This window comes from Rattus norvegicus, chromosome X (assembly GCF_021556685.1).
Source record: "Rattus norvegicus strain SHRSP/BbbUtx chromosome X, alternate assembly SHRSP_T2T, whole genome shotgun sequence".
NCBI classification, from domain to species: domain Eukaryota; kingdom Metazoa; phylum Chordata; class Mammalia; order Rodentia; family Muridae; genus Rattus; species Rattus norvegicus.
The window spans coordinates 11,725,389-11,746,776 of NC_141554.1; the positions used below are offsets into that span (position 1 = coordinate 11,725,389).

At 38.9% G+C, this 21,388-nt stretch overlaps 1 protein-coding gene and 1 long non-coding RNA gene across 3 annotated transcripts in view; one reads left to right on the plus strand and one right to left on the minus strand.

Moving 5' to 3' along the window:
- The window catches only part of LOC120099197 (uncharacterized), a 36,464-nt gene extending 29,432 nt beyond the window's left edge, over nt 1–7,032 (minus strand). The window contains exons 1-2 of the long non-coding RNA XR_015646892.1: nt 6,874–7,032; nt 5,662–5,759 (exon numbers count right to left, since the gene is read on the minus strand). This is a non-coding gene — a long non-coding RNA (uncharacterized LOC120099197). The remainder of the gene's footprint in view (nt 1–5,661; nt 5,760–6,873) is intronic.
- The window catches only part of Efhc2 (EF-hand domain containing 2), a 200,448-nt gene continuing 185,800 nt past the window's right edge, over nt 6,741–21,388 (plus strand). Inside the window, exon 1 of one of the 2 annotated variants that reach the window (XM_087599492.1) lies at nt 6,741–6,886. Coding sequence is in view for 1 of the 2 variants with exons in the window: in NM_001106952.1 (NP_001100422.1) it covers nt 6,979–7,020 (42 nt within the window). In the remaining variant the exon portion in view is untranslated. The other variant, NM_001106952.1, reaches the window with a different exon arrangement.

A 21,388-nucleotide genomic window follows, 5' to 3' on the forward strand; every position in this document is an offset into this window, starting at 1 on the left:
TGAAAGACTTATTTCTCCTGTTCTCTATATTCCTTAGTTGCCTGTAGTTCTTTGTGTTGGTTTGAGGCCTGCCTAGTAGGTTTTCCCCTATCTCTAGCAGTTTCCATCCGTTGCAAACAGAAGTTCCCTTGATGAGGAGTGAGAACTACAGTTATCTGTGGGCATAAGGACAAATATTTAGAATGAAGGTACGGATTATGCTGGTTTAGTAAAGTGGCAGCAGCTATTTCCTATTCTCCTTCAATCCTTGTGTTCATTATTAGTCTTTTTGTTTCTGTGAATGCCTATTCTAGATATTTCAACTAATAGTTGGCCATTTGCATCTGACTTTTCTCATTTGTCACAATGTTTTCAATATTCATCTACATTGCAGTATGTGGCAGTTCATTCATTTCATTCCCTGACAGCATAACGTTCTGCTGTGCACATATTACACAATTTGTTTTACTCATCAATTGGTAGACATTTCAGTTATTTAAACCTTAGCTGTTATGAAAAATTCCACTGAAAGAATTCCTGCACACTTTCTGTGTATTCACATGTTTTTAGTTTTTTTGATTTATACCTAGAGTTGGAATAAATTAAGTCAGAGTTTAATTTCTAGGGAGACAACCAAATGGTACTCCTACCAGTGATATATGTAGCCTCCCATTTCTCAACATCTTTAGCAACACTTGTAATTTTATTTCATTTTATAATCATTTAATAGTCCTAAAGCAATATTGTAGTTTTGATTTGCATTTCTGTAATTACTAATAATAGGGAAACTTTCTATGTGACTATTGGTTATTTGGTTATTTGTTTAATTTTTAAAGAAAATTGTCTAGTTTGATTATATCACTTGCATTGTTTTGACACTTATTTATTCTCTCTCTCTCTCTCTCTCTCTCTCTCTCTCTCTGTGTGTGTGTGTGTGTGTGTGTGTGTGTGTGTGTGTGTGTGTGTGTGTGTATACACCCAGGTGGAGCAAGCTCTGAATAGCCATTCCTTCAGTCTCTGCTCCAAACTGTTTTCATATCCTCTCCTATGAGTATTTTTGTTCGACCTTTTAAGAAGAACTGAAGCATCCCCATTTTGTCTGTCCTTCTTCTTGAGCTTCATGTGATCTGTGGATTGTATCATTTTTTCATTTTTATTAAATTGGGTATTTCTTATTTACATTTCAAATGTTATTCCCTTTCCCAGGCCATCAGCCCCCTAACCCCTCCCTCTCCCCTTCTATATGGGTGTTCCCCTCCTCATCCACCCCCCATTACCACCCCCCAACAATCCTGTACACTGGGTGTCCAGCCTTGGTAGGACCAAGGGCTTCCCATTCCACTGGTACCCCAACAAGCTTATCCATTGCTACCTATGCAGTTGGAGCCCAGGGTCAGTCTATGTATAGTCTTTGGGTAGTGGCTTAGTCACTGGAAGTTCTGGTTGGCTGGCATTGTTGTTCATATGGGGTCTCAAGCCCCTTTAAGCTCTTTCAGTCCTTTCTCTGATTCTTTCAATGGGGGTCCCGTTCTCAGTTCAGTGGTTTGCTGCTGGCATTCGCCTCTGTATTTGACCATTTTCTAAAAGCAATAGCAAGGGTTCAAGGAGATACAGATGGAAACTCAGGCTAGTAGAAGCCTTTCAGTACAAAGCAGATCAAGGGTCAGGCACAGTAATGATACAGAAACATCAAATCATAATAACTACATACACCAGTGGTCTACATTGAACATTAGAGCACAATAGAGCCCATCCTTCTCAATTGTATAAATATTAGATCACAAAGAAAACATCAGTAATTTCTATACCACTTGAAAGATTCCAAACCTCCTTCTTAGCAAAGGGATAGCATAGCTATCAGGTTAGAATAAAAACAAAATTTAAACTCTATAACATTTAAACTTCTAGCTAGAAACTGAAAATCTATCAAACAACCATTGGGTTAAAAAAAAAGGGCAAAACAAGTAATAAAAGTAGCAAATATCAGAGACTGTTGGATACTTTTAGAGATCACTAGAAAATCTGTAGTTTTACACACTTATGTCAGTATTTATAAATAAAATGCATGAATTGTGTTAATGTTGGAAGTCAGAAAAGAAAATGTGTTCAAATAATCCGTAAGGATGAAAATACTTTAAGTATGGAAGCAGAAAAGTAATAAAGTTTTAGAACAGAAAATAGGCCAAACTGATTTAAGTAAGAAAAATACATAAATTATTTGCCAAATTAGCCAAATCAAAATAGGACAGATACAGCTTATATATATAATAAGACAAAGAACAAATAATGTGGAATATCAATAGATAAATAAACCAAACTGGCTTACAAATGAATAATACACATATCCTAAACAGAGAGAAGCAGACACATCCAAGAAAATTTTTACTTTGGTATTTTGACTATAAACATTAAGTCTAAAGCAAAATTGCTGAGAAGAAATAGTAAAACCTATAGTAGGTTTGGATTTCACAGAAGCCTAAATTACATGCTTTTTACCCTCATAGGTCTGGGAAGAAACTCAGGGCCCTCTGTATACTAAGGAGAGGCATTCATCTGCTACAAAGTCACCCATCACCCAGTTAGATACCCTAAAACTGTGTAGAAGAATTTCAACCCAGCAATATGACTGCTTTAGCAAGGGATCACATCCAAAGACCTTCTAGGGTTTTCTCTGTTATGGGGCTGGGATGCAGACAATCCCTGGATTAAAGTATGATCTGGCTGGAATACAGATGTATCCCTAGTAGATACCTTTAATCTCAAACAATGTAGGTAGAAGGAAGTAGCCATATTTGAAAGTGACTTCTAGTTGAGAGGAAGACAAAGAGACAAATAAGAGAAAGATTTGACAGAATGAGTCACACATACGATATGCCTAACTCTCAATAGAACAGACAGGAAAGAGAGGCTACTTAAGAACAGGCAGAGAGACAGGGGGTAGGGAGAGGCAGTAGTTTTTACCAGGACAGTTGTACAGAGATAGGTTGCAGATAGAGAACAAGCTAGACATTGATGAAAACAGAATGAGTGAGAGAATGAGAAAGATCCAGAAGATTAGAATAGATTGTTAATTAGTCTGATGCCAAGTAGAGCAATTCAATGAGAAACTGAGAGAAACAAAACTGAATCGGTCGGCTTAGAGAGGAGTTTGAGCTGGAACAGCAGAGTTGAACCAGCCAGTCAGAGTTCAGAAAGGAATAGACAATGTGAGATTATTCAGCAATAAGCCTCAGAAGCTGAAATCATTCTAGGCCTAGATTAGATTGTACAGAGGCCAGAAGCTTCCAGGACCAGGCCTAGGGTAGCAGATGGAGGTAGTAAGCCTCCTAGAGGACAAGTATATCTGAGGAAATCAAAGTTACTTATACACAACTTCTTTTGTGGTCTTGTATTTAACAAATAAGTAGATGAGCATTTACTTTTTGTCAATACTCATTCATCTCTGAGGCTTGATATGCAGAAAGGGCTGGGGACATGGCTCAGTAGATAAAGTCATTGCTACACAAGCTTAAGGACTAGAGTTTGTATCCCAATATCCATATAAAAGCTGGGTAAAACTTGTGAAACCTGTATTCATAATCCTGTAACCATAAAGAAAGTAGACATTGGATCCCCAGAGCAAGGTGGCTAGTTATACTAGCCCCAACAGTGATCTCTTGCTTTATTAAGGGACTCTGGCTCAGAATATTAAGTAGAGAATGATCCAGGAAGATGCCAAACATCAACCCCTCATTTCTGCATACATGTGCACATGCAGTCACACATATATGTGAACATGTATACATATAACTACACATATACATGTGCTAAGGGAGAAATAAAAGCAGGCATTCTACTGTGCTGATTCAAAGTAGACATATCAGTGGAAACTCCTTGCTTATGACATATTTCTTTCTGTGGACAACAACATCTGTTTTTATTTCTATTGACAAAAACTTGGTATAGTGCATCTTATTACATGAGAACATCATCAATTATGATAAGATTACAATGTCATATGTTTGCTTCTTTGTTGAACTAATGAAATATAGCCTTCCTCTTATGGCATACCTCAAAGGAAATGGTAGTTACTATAAACTGGGGGACTTTTTCTTCCAGTATCTGGTTTATCCTCTTGGAAGATGTCAAGGTCAGAAGAAAAACCCAAAACACCAAAAACTACAAGAGTTATCCCAGATTAAAGGAGAGTAATAGTCCATGAAAACTAAGAGCTATGATGTTGGAATGGACTCTGAACAAAAGTACATTATTGGGAGAGTTGACAAGATTTACATTTTAGGTAAGATAATGGTGTCTTCAGGTTTACAATAAGAAAGTTCAAGTATAGAGAAAATGATAAAACCAATGTACTAACTAAGAGACAAAAGAGTTTAATCTGGATGAAGTGAAAATGGGAGTTAGTTGTACTGTGTTCTAGTGGTCCTGTGCTTTCAAGGCAAACATTCTAAACTGAACCACATCCCTAGCCTGTTTATTTTGTTTGTTTACATCTTTATTTTGAGATAAGTTCTCCAAAAATAGCCTAGGCTGGCCTTAAACTCACTAGAACTAGTGATCCCCTTGCCTCAGCCTGTAGTATCACCATCCTGTGTTAACAAGCTGAGCTTCTTTTGCTACAGCTTTCCTAGTGTCTTAGTTGGAGTTTTACTGCTGTGCAGAGACACCATGACCAAGGCAATTCTTATAAGGACAACATTTAACTGAGGCTGGCTTACAGGTTCAGAGGTTCAGTCCATTATCATAAAGGCAGGTGCATGGCAGCATCCAGGCAGACATGGTGCAGGAGAAGCTGAGAGTTCTATATCTTCATCTGAAGGCTGCTAGCAGAATACTGATTTCCAGGCAGCTGGGATGAAAGTCTCTCAAAGCCCACCCCACAGTGACACACCTACTCCAACAAGGCCACACCTACTCCAACAAGGACACATCTCCTAATAGTGCCACTCCCTGGGTCAAGCATATTCAAACCACTACACCTAATATTTTTAAATTAATTCACTTTAGAAAATAACAAAAAAAAGTATTTTCAAAAGCATTAAGGAGAACCTGGACTTGGTGACATACATGTGTAATCCCAAAACTGAGGAGGAAGGGGCAGGAGGACTAACAGTTTCCCACTTGGAGTCCACCCTGATCTATGTGATGAAACTGTCTCAAAACACCACCAACACAAACAGATTTTGTATTCACTGCATTATTGTTAATAATTAGTAAAATAAATGAAAATAGTAATTATCAACAATAGATGACAGCAGATTTGTGTTCTAATCACAGGATGCACATTAGATGGATGAACTATTTTTCACATGTGTCAACATGTAAAGATCTCAAAAATAAAAACCATAGGTGAAAGGGGCAGGCAGGAGAAGCTTGGGTTATTCTGGTTGGAGGGTGTGCCCATGGCAAAAGGAGTGTCTGGGAGACAAGTCAAAATACACATTCTCTAAACAAAATAAAGATGGACAATTCTGTCTGTGAAGAATTTTCACACATTTAACAGAAATTCAAGTAACTGTATGACTACAATGTAGGAGGAGGAAGGCACAAGTAGTGTGTATTGTGCTTAATGCAGACAGAGGAGGGGTACCAGGGAGCTGAGGGAACATTCATTTCCCAGTAATTACAAAGCCTTCTGTACCTCCCTTTCACACTAAACCAATTCCTGGAATAAGAAGAGGTTACCTTGTTGAAGCATGGAAAGGCAGGCATGTTTCTAGAAGACAGAGTGATTTTCAAAACCCCAGTCTTGCCTGGTGGAAACAGGTAGAGGTTTCTTGAAGCTGGAACAGAGGAGGGGAGGGTCAAAGCAGTAGCCACTAGAGATGAAAAGTGTTCCTTTGGCAAGGGCTCCATGCCTGGCTAAGGAGTTTGATGGCCTGCAGGGGAGGGGAAGGCAGCTTCTTGAAGTAGAGAGTAACAACTGCAGTTTGAATTTCACTCTGTAAGCATGATCTGTTGTCGCTGCCTCCACTTCTAAGGAAGAGAGTAGGGCAAGCCATAATTGGGGGTAGGGGTCTCAACAAAAATAGCAGAGGGATTGATAAATATACTAAGGTGTCCAACCAGCAGGGCTGTGGGGCAGTTAACTGTAGGCTTTCTTTCTAGATGTCTGCGTGGCTAGTGGAGCAGTCTTGGTATTTTATTTGTTTGTTTTGGTTTTTTGACATAACCTCACAGTGATGCCCAGGTTGGCTTGGAAAGGAGGCATTCCTCTTACTTGTGCCTCCAGGGTGCTAGGATTACAGGCACGAGGCACGGTGCTTGGTTAGAGTTTTTATGCGGCCAATCCTACTCCTGGACACTGCTGATGGACCTTAGATTTTCCACACTTAGGCCATATATGAAATGATCAGAAGAAGGATTGAAGTCCATGTTTACCCTTGGAATGGGTTTCCCTGTAGGGGGTGAGTGGTTTTAGATTCATCTCAAACGTTTGAATTAAAAAAAAAAAAACAGGCTGGTGAAAATGCAACACAGCTCTGTAAACTCACAAGCGTCAGATTTCTGTACGTTTCAGGGCATTTTAACTACACTTAATAACAAAATGGCAAAACAATTCTGTGTCAAGATTTCGTGAGCTGAAGGTCACAGGAGGATATGAGCTCTTAAAAAAACGAGTGAAAGCAGAAAACAGCATAAGTGAAAACTGAGCACTCACTGTAAGTGCGAGCGCGGAAAACCAGTGGGGTCAGAACAAAGCTGCTTCCCGCTGGTGGGCGGACAGGAAAGGAAGATCATAATGCTGTGCGGAGGGGAAGGGAGGAGCCCTGTGGGCTTGGCCCCGCCCCCACCTCCACTCTGTCTACCCCTTACCCCCTCCCAGGCCTTGGCTCCGCCCTAAGACCCCTACCCTTTCCCCGCCTATCTTAGCCCCTCCTCCCTCCATGACGCTACCTCCGGTCTCCAGGTAACGCGGGGGGTCAAACAAGCGGCGGTTGAGGGCATTAACTATCTTCTCTCTCTGGTCGGACCCTTGATCCTCTTCGGACTGTGACAGCCATGGCTCTACCGCTTCTGCCTGGCAACAGCTTTAACCGCAATGTGAGTAGGCAGGAAGCCCAAGGTCTTGGTCAGATCCTGGGAGTCAGACAGAATCTGGGAGTGTTCATCTCCTTAGGTCCTACCTGCTAGGTAGTTCCTGCCATTTATTCCTGTGTGCTGAGTACACCTAAAACTTCATGTTCCCTCACCCCTTTCCTTCGAAGTGCATCTGAATGCTTTTCCTACATGACATCTAAGTATAGGAAGTTGGGCCATCCAAAGTAGTTGGTGACAGTGATGATAAAAAGAAGCACTAAGTGTTTAATGTATGTGCGGTGCCGTGCTTTAATCGCTCTGGGTATTCTCCATAGCTGTTTGGATTATATCTTTTTGTTCCCGTTTACATCTTGAGGAAACTGAGGTCTTCGAGGTGATGCTAGTTTTCTTTCAGGCAGCTGGTCTTTATAATCCATGAGTCTAATTATTATCTTTAGTACACTGTGTGTAAAAGAATAAACTTTGCTACTAAATAGAAGAAACCCGGAAAGAAGCATGGCAGATAGGGAAGCCTTCTATTGGCCTATAAAGTTTAGTGCCACACAATGGAAATGGGCACCTAAGCACAAAACCAAGAGATCACAATCCCTAGAACAACAAAGAATTCTGCAATAAGTAGCCACATACCTAACAGGAGGAAAACTAGTCAAGCTTTTGTTTTCTAGGGGTTACTGTCTTTTGCATGGGTTTGCTAATGTCTTTAGGAGAAGTTAATATAAATCGATGAAAAGGACTTCATGTGGAGTCAGTCACTCAAGGTGTTTGTAAACTTCAGCTCAAAGTTTGCAAAACACTCAGTGCACTGAATTGACAGATTCTGAACAGTGTCTGTATCTGAGTTGATGGCCCTAAAGGGCCAGTATTGTTGTAGATGTTCTATTTGAGGTTGATTTTTAACCCCTCACATCAGCTAGTCTGTTAAACTTTGAACAGTGGCTTGCACATTTTGTTTCTTGGCTGATGTAAGTTAGAGGCTGGCCTCTGAAGTGTAGCATTGTTCTTTGGAAAGATTAAATCAGCCAAATAAGAAAGGCTCCAAAAAAGAGGGCATGAAAAAAGATTCCAGAAATAAAGAAGCATGCTGTGCAAAAGTAATTTTAATAAAAAATGTAAGCAGAGTCTACAGCTTTTGGCTCAGCTACGCTTCTGATTACTGATGCCCACTGCCTGCAGAAGTATCTCAGCTCTCACACGCAGTGATTAAGGGTGGGTAGAGAAAAAGAGTGTTTGGATGAGATATTTTAAAATCAGCAGCATAGTACTGAGTGTTCTTTGCTTTTTATAAAACTTATTTTATTGGGAAGAATAACACATGCAGAAAAATGCGCAGTAGATGATCACAAAAGGAACATCAAGAAATAGAGTACTACCACTACTCTAAAAGCAGCCCTCTTGATTATACGTGCAATTTGTAGTAGTTAAAAATAAATGTTCTGAATATTACCTGGGACCTATTATTACTAAAATATTACTTGTTGCTTCAGATTCAAATTTAACTGAGCAGCTTGTGTTTTATGTGGAACTCTATGCCCCTTCCCACACCCTGTTAACCCATACACCATTCTCCAAATGGAACCACTATTTTCCCTTTTGTCACTATTGTTAGATTTGGCTTCTTTGGAACCTTTTATATGGGGAAATATCCTGTGCTTTTTGTTCTGTGACTTTTTTGGTTCAGCATTGTATTTGTTAGATTTGTCCATGTGGATAATATGTCATTGTATGAATATATCATACATATATGTGTGTGTGTGTGTGCATATATCCTTCTGTTTATTTTATCTATTTATTTTATTCTTGATAGCTCTTTGGAGCTTTTACAAATATTCTTGCTATGATTCTCTTGTTCACTTCTTTTGGTGTGATTGCTTGATTGGATGGCACTGATACTGAAAGCATTAGTGAACCCTGAAAAGTCATAATTCTCATTGCCATCAGCATTTTTTTACTTATGTGTTTTTATTTCCAAATGCCTATAGTGTTTAGTCTTTTAAATTTTACATATTTTGGTCAGTGGTTGCACTGCAATTTGCAATCTTAAAGATTTATTTTGAATTTTTTAAACTTACTTACCTGTGTGCTTGCCGCATGTGTTCATGTGTATGTAGAAGGCAGAAGAGGGCATCAGACACCTTGGAGCTGGAGTTACAAGGGAATTGTGAATTGTTGAGGATTCTGGGAACCAAACTCATCCCCTGGAGAGCAGCAAACACTCTTAACCCCTTTGTGGTTTTAATATGCATTTCCCTGACTTCCTAGTAAACTTGAACATTCATTTTTACACACCTTTAATCCCTGCACCCAGAGGCAGAGACAGAGGCAAGTGGATCTTTGTGAGTTTGAGTCCAGCCTGGTCTACATAATGAGTTTGAGGACAGCCAGGGCTATAGAGAGACCCTGCTAAAATAAAGTATCAAAATTGTCATTTCTTTTGTGTAGTGGGCACACTTGACTTTCATACAAATCCACAAACTGGCCATATGGCTTATATATATTTAACTTGATAAGAAAGTAACCCCCTGTCATGAGACAGGGTCTCATGTATCTAGTCTGGCCTCAGTTGGAACTCATATTTGGCCAAGGATAACCTTGAACTCACGATCCTCCTGTCTCGATTTTCTTAGTACTTTGAGAAGCCTGTGTTTGGTGGCCTGTTTTGCATTGGCAACAACAATGAATTTATGTTATGCTGAGCATTTGGTGTTGTCAATATTTTGGACTTTAGCCATCTTAATAGACATGTAGTATATCTAATTTTAATCTTAATTTCCCTAATGGCAGGAATGTTGATAGAATACTATTTGCACTCTCCTTTGAACAGTGTTCATTAGTGTCTCTTGTTTTAGTTTGAGTGTTACCTTACCTTTGAGATGTTCTTGTTTTTTTTTTTTTTTTTTTTTTTTTTTTTTTTTTTTTTTTTTTTTTAAATGAGCAGCCATTGTTGCTGTGTGGGCTGCTAAGATTTTCTCCCACTCCATAGTTTGAATTTTATTGCTCTTAAAGTTAGGAAATATACATATATTTTAAAGAAGAGAATACAAGCTGCATTCAAACTGCATTCAAACTGATATTTCCAATGCAAGTTAAGGATCCTAGAACTTTTTCTTAAAACTTCTTTGATTTTATATTCAGAATTTACTTACATGGTCAACAATTAGTTACTTGGTATGTCTTACCATAAGTACATATTCATAGAATTTCTAAACAATATCAATGGCATTATTAAAATGATTTCTTTCTTTATTTTTATTTTATGTGCATTGGTGTTTTGCCTGCATGTTTCAGATTCCCTGGAACTGGAGGTATAAGTAGGTGTGAACTGCCATGTGGGTGTTAGGAATTGAACTGCATCCTCTGGAAGAGCAACCAGTGCTCTTAACTGCTAAGCAATTTCTCCAGCCCCAACAATAACATTATTAACTATTTAAGTTTTTAAAGAGTTCTTTGTAGGTATCTCTGTTATAAAGAACCCCTTCATTAGAAAAGTATTTCCAAATTACTAGGGCGAGTCTTAAGGCATGCAGTATTTGCAGTGTTATGGCTTAAACACAGTACATTGTTTCTACCAAGCAAATGCTCTCAGTCACTCATATTCAGTTTTACTTATATAATTGCTGTGAGTAGAGTTTCATAACCATCTCCATACCCAGTTAGCGTCATTATTTTCATTGTGCTTTTGATTCTTATTTTTATTGTTTCATTATAATGTAAAAACATTTCATGCTTTCAAAGTCAAATTTACTGAATAAAACAGGGCTACCTTTTAGCCATGACCTTACAACTTTGCTCCACCTTCTCTCTAGAGATAGCTCTAAAAATGATTTCTTTCTCTTTTCCCACCTCATATCTCCATTCCTTGTTTCTCTTTCTTTTCTTCCTTTTTGGTCTGTCTCCCTCCAGTCTGTTTTTAAAACAACAATTTCTTAAAAGTATTTGCCCTCTTTCTCTTTGTTAAATAGATAGTAACCTACTCTGCTTATTCTCTTTAATCATTTTTATTTCATTTTAATGCCATATCATGAAAGTCACTTAATAGGGTGTAGAGCTAAGCCTCATTGCTTTTCACAGTGATAGAGTTACCCTATTGTGTGCACTTAACAATAGTTTATTCAGCCTATCCATTTATGATTTCCCATCTTTTGTCATTACAAATAATGCTATAATACATCACCAAAGTTATACTTCGAAAGGAAGCTAGCACATAGTGTGGGGGAAATATTTACAAGCCATATGTCTATTAAGGGATTTAGAATTGTAGTATATAAAGAATCTCCATGACGACAACTACAACAATAATCTAATTAAAATGGGGAAGTAGTTAGAATAAACATCCCTTCAATGAGAATATAGAAATAGCAAATATGCATGTGAAAAGATGCTCAACAGCTTTACTTATTAAAGACATGCAAATTATTAAAACTATAATAAGACAACACTTTAGACCTATAAGGTGACTGCAGAAAAAAAAGATGAATAAAGGTTGCAAGGACATAGATAAATCACTGGTAGGATTGTGAAATGCAGCTGCTAGTGCTGCAGAGAGCAGCCTGGTACCTTCTGAAATGGTTACATAGAGATACTGTATAACATTAGCACTCTTAAAAATCTACCCAAGAAAAAAGCATGCATATAAATGTGTATGAGAGAACTGATCATACTTTTTAAAATTTATTATTGTTGTTGTTGTTATTATTATTATTACTATTATTATTATTGCCTAGGATTGGCCTTCAGCCATTGTACATGCTATACAACACAGACAGAAGCAATATACCCATCTTTTGTAATGACTCAAAATAGAAATAACTGATGACTCTCAACTGATTGGTGGGAAATGAAAATGTGGTATCTACACAAAATTGAATGGTTTTTAAATTTTCTCTTAGATTTTAGAGATAGGGTCTCAGTGTAGCTCCAGTTGTCTTCATACTTAATTTGTACGCCAGGCTGACCTCAAATTTGCAATCTTTCTGTTAGGATTAGAGGCATGCTCTATCTTGCTTGGTGCTAGAATACTATTCAGCCAAAAAATATATTACTCATATATGTTATAGCATAGCTAAACCATTACAGAACAATGTGTAAAAGACTGTATTATATATATACATATATATATATATGTATATGATCATGTCTGTGTAAGACGTGAGTGGCTTGATGTATAGGAGGAACAAATAGATTAGTGTTTACCTTAGGCTGTGTAGGGTAAGAGGTAAAAAGAGGACTGGCTGCTATTGAAATTTCCTGTGAGGATGATGAAAGTGCTCTGAAATTAGATTCTCATGATGATGTACAGCTCTTATTTTTATGAAATCACCCTGAATTGCTCATTTTGAGTTGGTTAATTTGATGATAGTTTATGATACAAAAGAATGCTATTATAATGGTTTGGTTAAATGCCCTCCAAAGGCATATATGTTAAAAGGCTTTGTACCCAAACCATGGCGCTACCCAGAGGTGGTAGGATCTTAAAGGGATCAGGCCTAGTGGACAGAAGTCATTGGGGGCATATTACCAAAACAGATATTGGAAACCCTGCCTCATTTTCTTCATCTTCTTGGTTTCTGGTTGCCACAATATAAGCAATTTTTTTCTCTATATGCCCCATGCCATGATGTTTGACATCCTCACAGGCTCTAATATAATGGAGTCAACCTCCCACAGACTGAAACCTCTAAAACTGTAAGCTTTTTGTTCTTATAAGTTGATTATCTTAATATTTGATATTGTACAGATGGCTAGTAAGTAGGGTTATAAATAGTTATTCAATGGATTTGGTAACGATGTTGCTTGGAAAACAAAACAATTGGTGTTTATTATGCCATAGCACTGGATATATTTTTTAATTTCTAAGAGTTATTTTGTCACTATATATGTACATGTATTTTTGTGTGTGTTTGTCTGTGTATACATATGAGTGTACAAGCACATGTTGTATGGAGGCCAGAGGTGAACACTGAATATCTTCCTCAAAAACTCTCCATCATTTTTAGAGTCTCTAATTGAACTTGAAGTTCATTCCTTGGGCTAGGGTGGTTGGCCAGCAAGGCCTAGGGATTCTCTTGTCTCTTGCCTTACCAGCAATGGAATTACAGACAAACACTAATGTACCCAGCTTTGTACATGGGTGTCCTAGATTTTAACTCAGGTCCTGATACTTGTACAAGGTGCTTTTGAGGTAAAGAATTGTGTCACTTTGCTCCAAGTAGCTATTGAAATGTTACAATTTTGGACTGAGCCACCTGTCTTTTTCTTCGTGTTATTGTTTGTTTTGAGGCAGGATCTATGTGCTCCATCCAGGCTAAGCTGACCTGTGTACTACCATGCCTGATCTGGTCCACCTCTTGAAGTTTCTCCCCATATTTTGAAAATTACAATTCTGATGATATTTCTAAATGTTATTTGGACTCCAAAAATGAGAGCCCCTTTGCCTACATTTTAATGTGCATATCAAACGTGCAACATCATATTGCATTTTGTACTGTACTACAAAGTCTTTCCACCTAGCATATATTGGCATCGGTACATTAATGTCTGTGCCCTTGGCAATGAATTTAGTGTGACCAGCTGATGATGTCCCTGCAGATATCCAGGAAGGGAAGCAAACCCTTAAAGAGATAAGAATGAAAACCCAGTGACTCTGTCAACCTGGATCAGACACCTCGGAGTCTAGTACCAGGTGGTTCATTGTCGCTATATTTAAAACACAGTGCTTTGGGGAATATATTTCCAGGCAACAATCAGTCCAGTCAGTCTGTACAATAAATCTTAAGATGTGACTACATAGAAACTATGTTACAAAGTACATGTGACTATGAGAGTGGGTTCTATAGCTTAAAGGCCTAGAATTTAGTGTGGTCTCTGACCCAAAGCATAGACATCAGCAGGCCATAAATTGCTTGTGACATTTGATGAGTAATGGTCTAAGGAGGAAAGAGTCTGGGATAATCATTCTCAGGAATTTGCATAAGGTCTGCCAGTATAGCAAAGGTCACCAGGTCCTTAACAACCTCCACTCTCAGCCTTTTGGATGGAATGCAGGTATTTGATTTTATCTCCACCAGTAGGAAACACCCCTGTAATTAACATTCCTGGTTCCTTGGTGTTTCTCTGTGAGTGCAAGGACTCCTGTGTCCCCAGCTACCAGCTGTGTGAAGTTTTTACCTCTGACTTTTGTGCAGTGATGGACTGCAACCTACAATTATAAGTCAAATAACCTTCTTTCCTCCACTAAGTGATTTCCCCCCACCCCAGCAGGTTGTTTTATGACAGCAACAGGAAGCAAACTAGAACATTCCTCAAATAGCCATTTTGATTTAAATCCTTTCTTGTCCTTCTCATCATTACCTCCTTTTGCTTATTGAGAACAAGAGTCTGGAGTTGGCATGCTGACACCCTTGGAGTTAGGTTCTACCCTAGGGCTCTGCTTAAATTGGGTTTGTTCACTTGTGATGAGGTGGTAGTTCTCAACTGATCAGTTGAGAACTGATTTGGGTTACCTCTTGGTACTTTTTTTATACAAGGTCCATCCTGAATAACTGATTGTCCATTGTCCCTCTACCTTCAGTGATCATGGTTAAGAACTCGACAGTGATTGCTTCAAGTCTTTCTCCATTTAGTTTGATGTTGGCTACTTGTTTGTGGTATATTGCTTTTTACTATGTTTAGGTATGGACTTTGAATTCCTGATCTTTCCAAGGCTTTTAGCATAAAGGGGTGTTGAATTTTGTCAAATGCTTTCACAGCATCTAATGAGATGATCATGTGGTTTTTTTCTTAAATTTGTTTATATAGTGGATTACATTGATGGATTTCCATATATTAAATGATCCCTGCATCCCTGGGATGAAACCTACTTGATCATGGTGGATGATCATTTTGATGTATTCTTGGATTCAGTTTGCAAGAATTTTATTGAGTATTTTTTCGTCAATATTCATAAGGGAAATTGGTCTAAAGTTCTCTTTCTTTGTAGGGTCTTTGTGTGGTTTAGGTATAAGTGTAATTGTGGCTTCATAGAAGGAATTGGATGGTGTTCCTCCTGTTTCTATTTTGTGGAATAGTTTGGAGATTATTGGTATTAGGTCTTCTTTGAAGGTCTGAGAATTCTGCACTAAATCTGGTTCTGGACTCTTTTTGGTTGGGAGACTTTCAACAACTACTTCTATTTCTTTGGACTTTATGTGATTGTTTAGATGGTTTATCTGATCCTGATTTAGTTTTGGTACCTGGTATCTGTCTAAAAATTTGTCCATTTCATCTCAATTATCCAGTTTTGTTTACTATAGTCTTTTGTGTTAGGATCTCATGATATTTTTTTAATTTCCTCAGTTTGTAATTATGTCTCCCTTTTCATTTCTGATTTTGTTAATTTGGATACTGTCTCTGTACCCTCTGGTTAGTCTGGCTAAGTGTTTATCTATCTTGCTGATTTTCTCAAAGAACCAGCTCCTGGTTTTGTTGATTCTTTGTATACTTCTCTCTCCCTACATATTCAATATAGTACTTGAAGTCCTAGCTAGAACATTTCGACAACAAAAAGAGGTCAAAGGGATAAATTGGAAGGGGAAAAGTCAAAATATCACTATTTGCAGATGATATAGTATACTTAAGTGAGCCCAAATATTCTACCAGAGAACTCCTAAACCTGATAAACAACTTCATGAAAGTGGTTGGATATAAAAATAACTCAAACAAACCAGTAGTCTTCTACTTAAAAGATAAATAGGTTGAGAAAGAAATTAGGGAAACAACACCCTTCCCAATAGTCACAAATACAAAATACCTTGGTGTGACTCTAACCAAGCAAGTGAAAGATCTGTATGACAAGAACTTCAAGTCTCTGAAGAAAGAAATTGAAGAAGATCTCAGAAGATGGAAAGATCTCTAATGCTCATGGATTGGCAGGATTAATATTGACAAAATGGCCATCTTGCCCAAAGCAATCTACAGATTCAATGTAATCCCAATCAAAATTCTAACTCAATTCTTCATAGAGTTAGAAAGAGCAATTTGCAAATTCATTTGAAACAACAAAAAACCCAAGATATTAAAAACTATGCTCAATAATAAAAGAACTTCTGGAGGACTCACCATCCCTGACCTCAAGCTGTATTACGGGGCAATATTGATAAAAAGTGTATGGTATTGGTACAGAGACAGGCAGGTAGATTTGGCAGGAATAGAATTGAGGACCCAGAAATGAACCTACACACCTATGGTTACTTGATCTTTGACAAAGGAGCTAAAACCATCTTGTGGAAAATAGCATTTTCAAGAAATCCTGATGGTTAAACTGGTTGTCAGCAAGTAGAAGAATGCAAATCAATCCATTCTTATCACCTTGTACAAAGCTCAAGTCCAAGTGGATCAAGGACCTTCACATAAATCCAGATATACTGAAACTAATAGAAGAGAAAGTGGGAAAGAGCTTCAAGCACATGGGCACTGGGGAAAATTTCCTGAACAGAACACCAATGCCTTATGCTCTAAGATCAAGAACCAACAAATGGGGTATCATAAAATTGCAAAGCTTCTGTAAGGCAAAGGACACTGTCAATAGGACAAAACGGCAGCCAACAGATTAGGAAAAGATCTTTACCAATCCTGCATCCAATAGAGGGCTAATATCTAACATATACAGGGAATTCAAGAAGCTAGACTCCAGAGCACCAAATAACCTATTAAAAAATGGGGAACAGAGAATTCTCAACTGAGGAATATTGAATGGCTGAGAAGCACCTAAAGAAATGGTCAACATCCTTAGTCATCAGGGAAATGCAAATCAAAACATCCCTGAGATTCCTTCTCACACCAGTCAGAATGGCTAAGATCAAAATCTCAAATGATAGCAGATGCTGGCGAGGATGTGGAGAAAGAGGAACACTCCTCCATTGTTGGTGGGATTTCAGGCTGGTACAACCACTGTGGAAATCAGTCTGGCTGTTCCTCAGAAAAATAGACATAGTACTACCCGAGGACCCAGCTCTACCACTCTTGGGCATATACACAAAAGATATTCCAACACATAACAAGGAACCATGCTCTACTATGTTCATAGCAGCCTTATTTAAAATAGCCAGAAACTGGAAAGAACATAGATGGTATTCAACAGAGAAATAGATCCAGAAAATGTGGTACATTTACACAATGGAGTATTACTCAGCTATTAAAAACAATATCATGAAATTCATAGGCAAAGGGATGGAACTAGAAAATATCACCCTGAGTGAGATAACCCAGTCACAAAAGAACATACATGGGTATGCACTCACTGATAAGTGGATATTAGCCCCAAACTGGGAATGTCCAAGGTACAATTCACAGACCATATGAAGCTCGAGAAGAAGGAAGACCAAAATGTGGATGTTTCAATGCTTCTTGGAGGGGGGGGAATACTCATGGGAGGAAATACAGGGACAAAGAGTGGATCAGAGACTGAAGGAAAGGCCATCAGAGACGGCCCCTCTTGGGGGTTCCATCCCATATGCAGCCACCAAACCAAGTCACTAGTTTTGATGCCAAGAAGTGCTTGCTGACAGGAGCCTGACACAGCTGTCTCCTGAGAGGCAAATACAGAGGCTGATGTTTGCAGCCAACCATTGAACTGAGAACCGGGTTCCCATTGGAGGAGTTAGAGAAAGGATTGAAGGAGCTGAAGGAGCTTGCATTCCCATAAGAAAAACAGTACCAACCAACCAGAGCTCCCAGGGACTAAACCACCATCCAAAGAATATACATAGATAGACACATGATTCCAGCTGCATATGTAGCAGAGGATGGCATTGTATGGCATCAATAGGCGGAGAAGCCCTTGATCCTGTGAAGACTCAATTCCCCTGTGTAGGAGAATGCCAGAGTATTGAGGTGGGAATGGGTGTGTGGGAGGGGCATTACCCTTATAGAAGTAGGCAGAGGGGGAAATGGGATAGGCCAGAACCAGGAAAGGGATAACATTTGAAATGTAAATTAATAAAATATTCAATTAACAAAAAGATCTAGACAGGTGCAAACACAGCTTGAGAAGATCGTGTCCAGAGTGAACATCTCACTGTTGTCTCCCACTGTTGCTAGGGAAGAAAATAGGCCTTACTTGGGCAGTAATATATAGAAAGGGAAAGGAGAAGTCATTTGCCTGTGTTGCCTAAATAAGCTACATTGCTGTCTTAGATGCTTTGTTGCCGCAGTAAACATCATGACCACAAGCAATACCTTGCACCTTACAGTCCTTCATGAAGGAAAGTTGGTACAGGAACCTGACACCACTGTTTGCTCAGCTTGCTTTCTTATACCATGGTACCTCCCCCTGGTGGGCTGGGCTTTTCCCCATCAATCATTAATCAAAAAAAAATGGCCTAGAGACTTGCCCACAGGCAATTCGTTAAGAATCATTTTCTTAATTGAGTTTCCTCCTTTCAGATGACCCCAGCTTGTATCAAGTTGACAAAAACAACCAGAATAATGGCTTTTGTGAAGCTTGGCTTAGCCAAAGTGGCCAGGGCAGCATCCAGATGTTACTATGCAAGTTGAAACTCAAAGCCATTTGTCTGTGATATGGTGAGGGATATTTGTGGGGTAAAAACAAATGGGACAAGGAATGGGAGAAGTCAGCCTAGAGCAAGAGTTGGCTCAAAGCCTGTCCATTCCCCAGAAATCTCATCCTGAGATTGGTCACAGGATCATTCTACCCTGCCCTGGGCTTTCGTATTCCTATGTACATATCCCTGTACCCCTAACTTTTGCTCCTCCCAGGAGGTCATGTACTTCAGTAGACAGGTTAAACTTCCTTTCACCTTATAAAGTCATGTCCAGTAGCACCCGGAATTCTTCCTTATGCAAATGAGGCACCCCCAGCACCCTGACCCTGCTCAATGATGGTTTGTATGCTTGGCCCAAGAAGTGGCACTATTAGGAGGTGTAGCTTTGTTGGAGTAGGTGTGTCATTGTGGGTGTGGGCTTTAATACCCTTGTCCTAGCCGCCTGGAAGTCAGTCATCTGCTAATTTCCTTTGGTAGAAGAGATAGAACTCTCAGCTCCTTCAGCCCCATGTCTTCCTGTACATAATGCCCACCTTGATGATAACGAGCTAAACTTCTGAACCTGTAAGCCAGCCTCAATTAAATGTCATCCTTGTGGGAGTTGCCTTGGTCATGGTTACAAAACCCTAACTAAGACAATGGTGTACAATGAAAGCCCCTACTCACTCGCAGAGGTTTGAGCAGCCTTTGTTCCCCTCATTAAATGAGCTGTCTTACTGAAGCTGTCTCCTGAGAGTCTGTTCTTGTAATACTCAGTTTCCTGAGGTCTCTTCAGCTCCTGGACATTCCTACTTCAATTTCCCTTATCCTCTCAAGGTCTGCTGAATGGAATAGGGTGGGGAGGCAGAACCTGGGTGACAGATATTTATTTTCTCAGTGAGGGATATTTATTTCCTTTTTCATGGTGTCTTGTTTCACATTTGCTGGGAGCAGCAGATAGTTTTTATGCAAGCTTCTCTTGGGGAGAAGTGTTCCTGCAGTGGGACTCCAGAGCTCCCTAGCACAAAATCAAAGGATTTCCTTTGCTATCTCCTCAGGTATATACTGTGCACTACAGCTGCAGAAAGAACAGATGCAGATTTTTAAGTTTGGGAAAGTTGCCCAAAGGAGGGCCAAGTGAGGTGGGCATTTTTACTCGATCCTTACCTAGGCTGCAACATTCTTAATTTTGACCTGGCAGCACCAACATCACAAGTGGCTGGATTGACCACTTGAAAGGCGGATTCTTTGCTGCATTTCTAGTGCTATAACTGGTATCTCAAAGGAGGGGATGTCTAGAACTTACCTGGGTCCTCTGCAAGAGCAGGGGGTGCTCTTAACCTCTGAACCATCTTTCCAACCCCTTTCCTTTTTGTACGTGTCTGAAAATTTTATTTGTAGGTTTCTAGGTAGAAACATTAAAAAATAATACATAGAGGTCATAGATGCCTTTTAATCAGTTTCCTCCAATGACAACATCCTGCAAAATGATGGTATCATATCTCAGTCAGTGTGTTGACATTGATACCATCTGTGATTCTGACTCTAGGGTTTTTTTTAACTTAGCATAATTCTCTGGAGGCTATCCAAGTTTTTTATTATTATTAATTTTTTACCACCCAGCAGTAAACTCAAATATTCTGTGTATGCACCAAAATTTCTGTAATTGTTTGACTGTTGAAGGTTACCTGGGTAGTTTTAGATTTTGGCTATTGGGAATAAAGCTTCTATGAATGTTCATGTACAGGAGTTTGTATAAACAGGTTTTTAAAATATATTTATTTATTGTGTGTGTATGCATGTGTGGGTGCATGAATGCCACAGCACACCTGTTAAAGGATAACTTTTAGGAGCTGATTTTCTCCTTCTACCACATGAGTCCTGGGCATCCAACTCAAGTTCTCAGGCTTGGTTGCAAATGGTTTTACCCACTGAGTCTTCTCATCAGCCTGGAAATGTAAGGTTTCATTTTCCTGAGATAAAGAAGCAAGAGTACAATTCTTGGATCATATAATAATGATTAATTTTATAATGATACTGTCAAACCACTTCTGAGATCAGATACCATATTACATGGCCACTGGTGATGTATATGTGAACTACTTTGCCCACAACTAGGTTAACATTTAGTGTTGCCATTTACTTTAGCTAGTCTGTAAGGATAGCATTACTGTTGGTGTAATTTATTTTGTTGATTTTTGTCAACTTTACACTATCCTGGGCCATCTAGGACCTGGGAACTTCAATTAATAGCATGAGGTCATCAGATTGGTACTTAGGCAAGTTTGTGGGGTGTTTCCTTGGTTAGTGATTGATATGGGAACGACCCAGCCCACTGCAAGCAGTGCTATCACTGGGAAGGTAGTCATGGGTTGTACTAAAACAAAATAAACAAAAAGGCTGAGTAAGCCACAGGGAGCAAGTCAGTAAGCAGCAAATATTTCTCCATGTTCTCTGCTTTTATTCCTGACTCCGGGTTCCTGCCTTGACTTCCTACCCTATCTCCCTTTTGTGATAGATGGTGAATTGGGACATGTAAGCCAGATAAGCCCTTTCCCACACACATTGCTTTTGATCAGAATGTGTTATCATAGCAAATAAATCAAACTACAACACAAAGGATGATACCTCAGTCAGTCTCAAGTGGTTAATGAATTGAATATGCTTCCATGTATTTACTAGTCATCTATAGCTCTACCTTGGTAAAATGTCATCTTTGTGTTTTGGTCATTTTTAATTTTTTTATACTGTTGACTTTTGACAATTCTTTAGGTGGGATGTAGTTTGCATATATCGTCTCAGTCTACAACTTGTCTTTTTCAACCCCTTTAATATTATTTCAATGGACAAAAGTT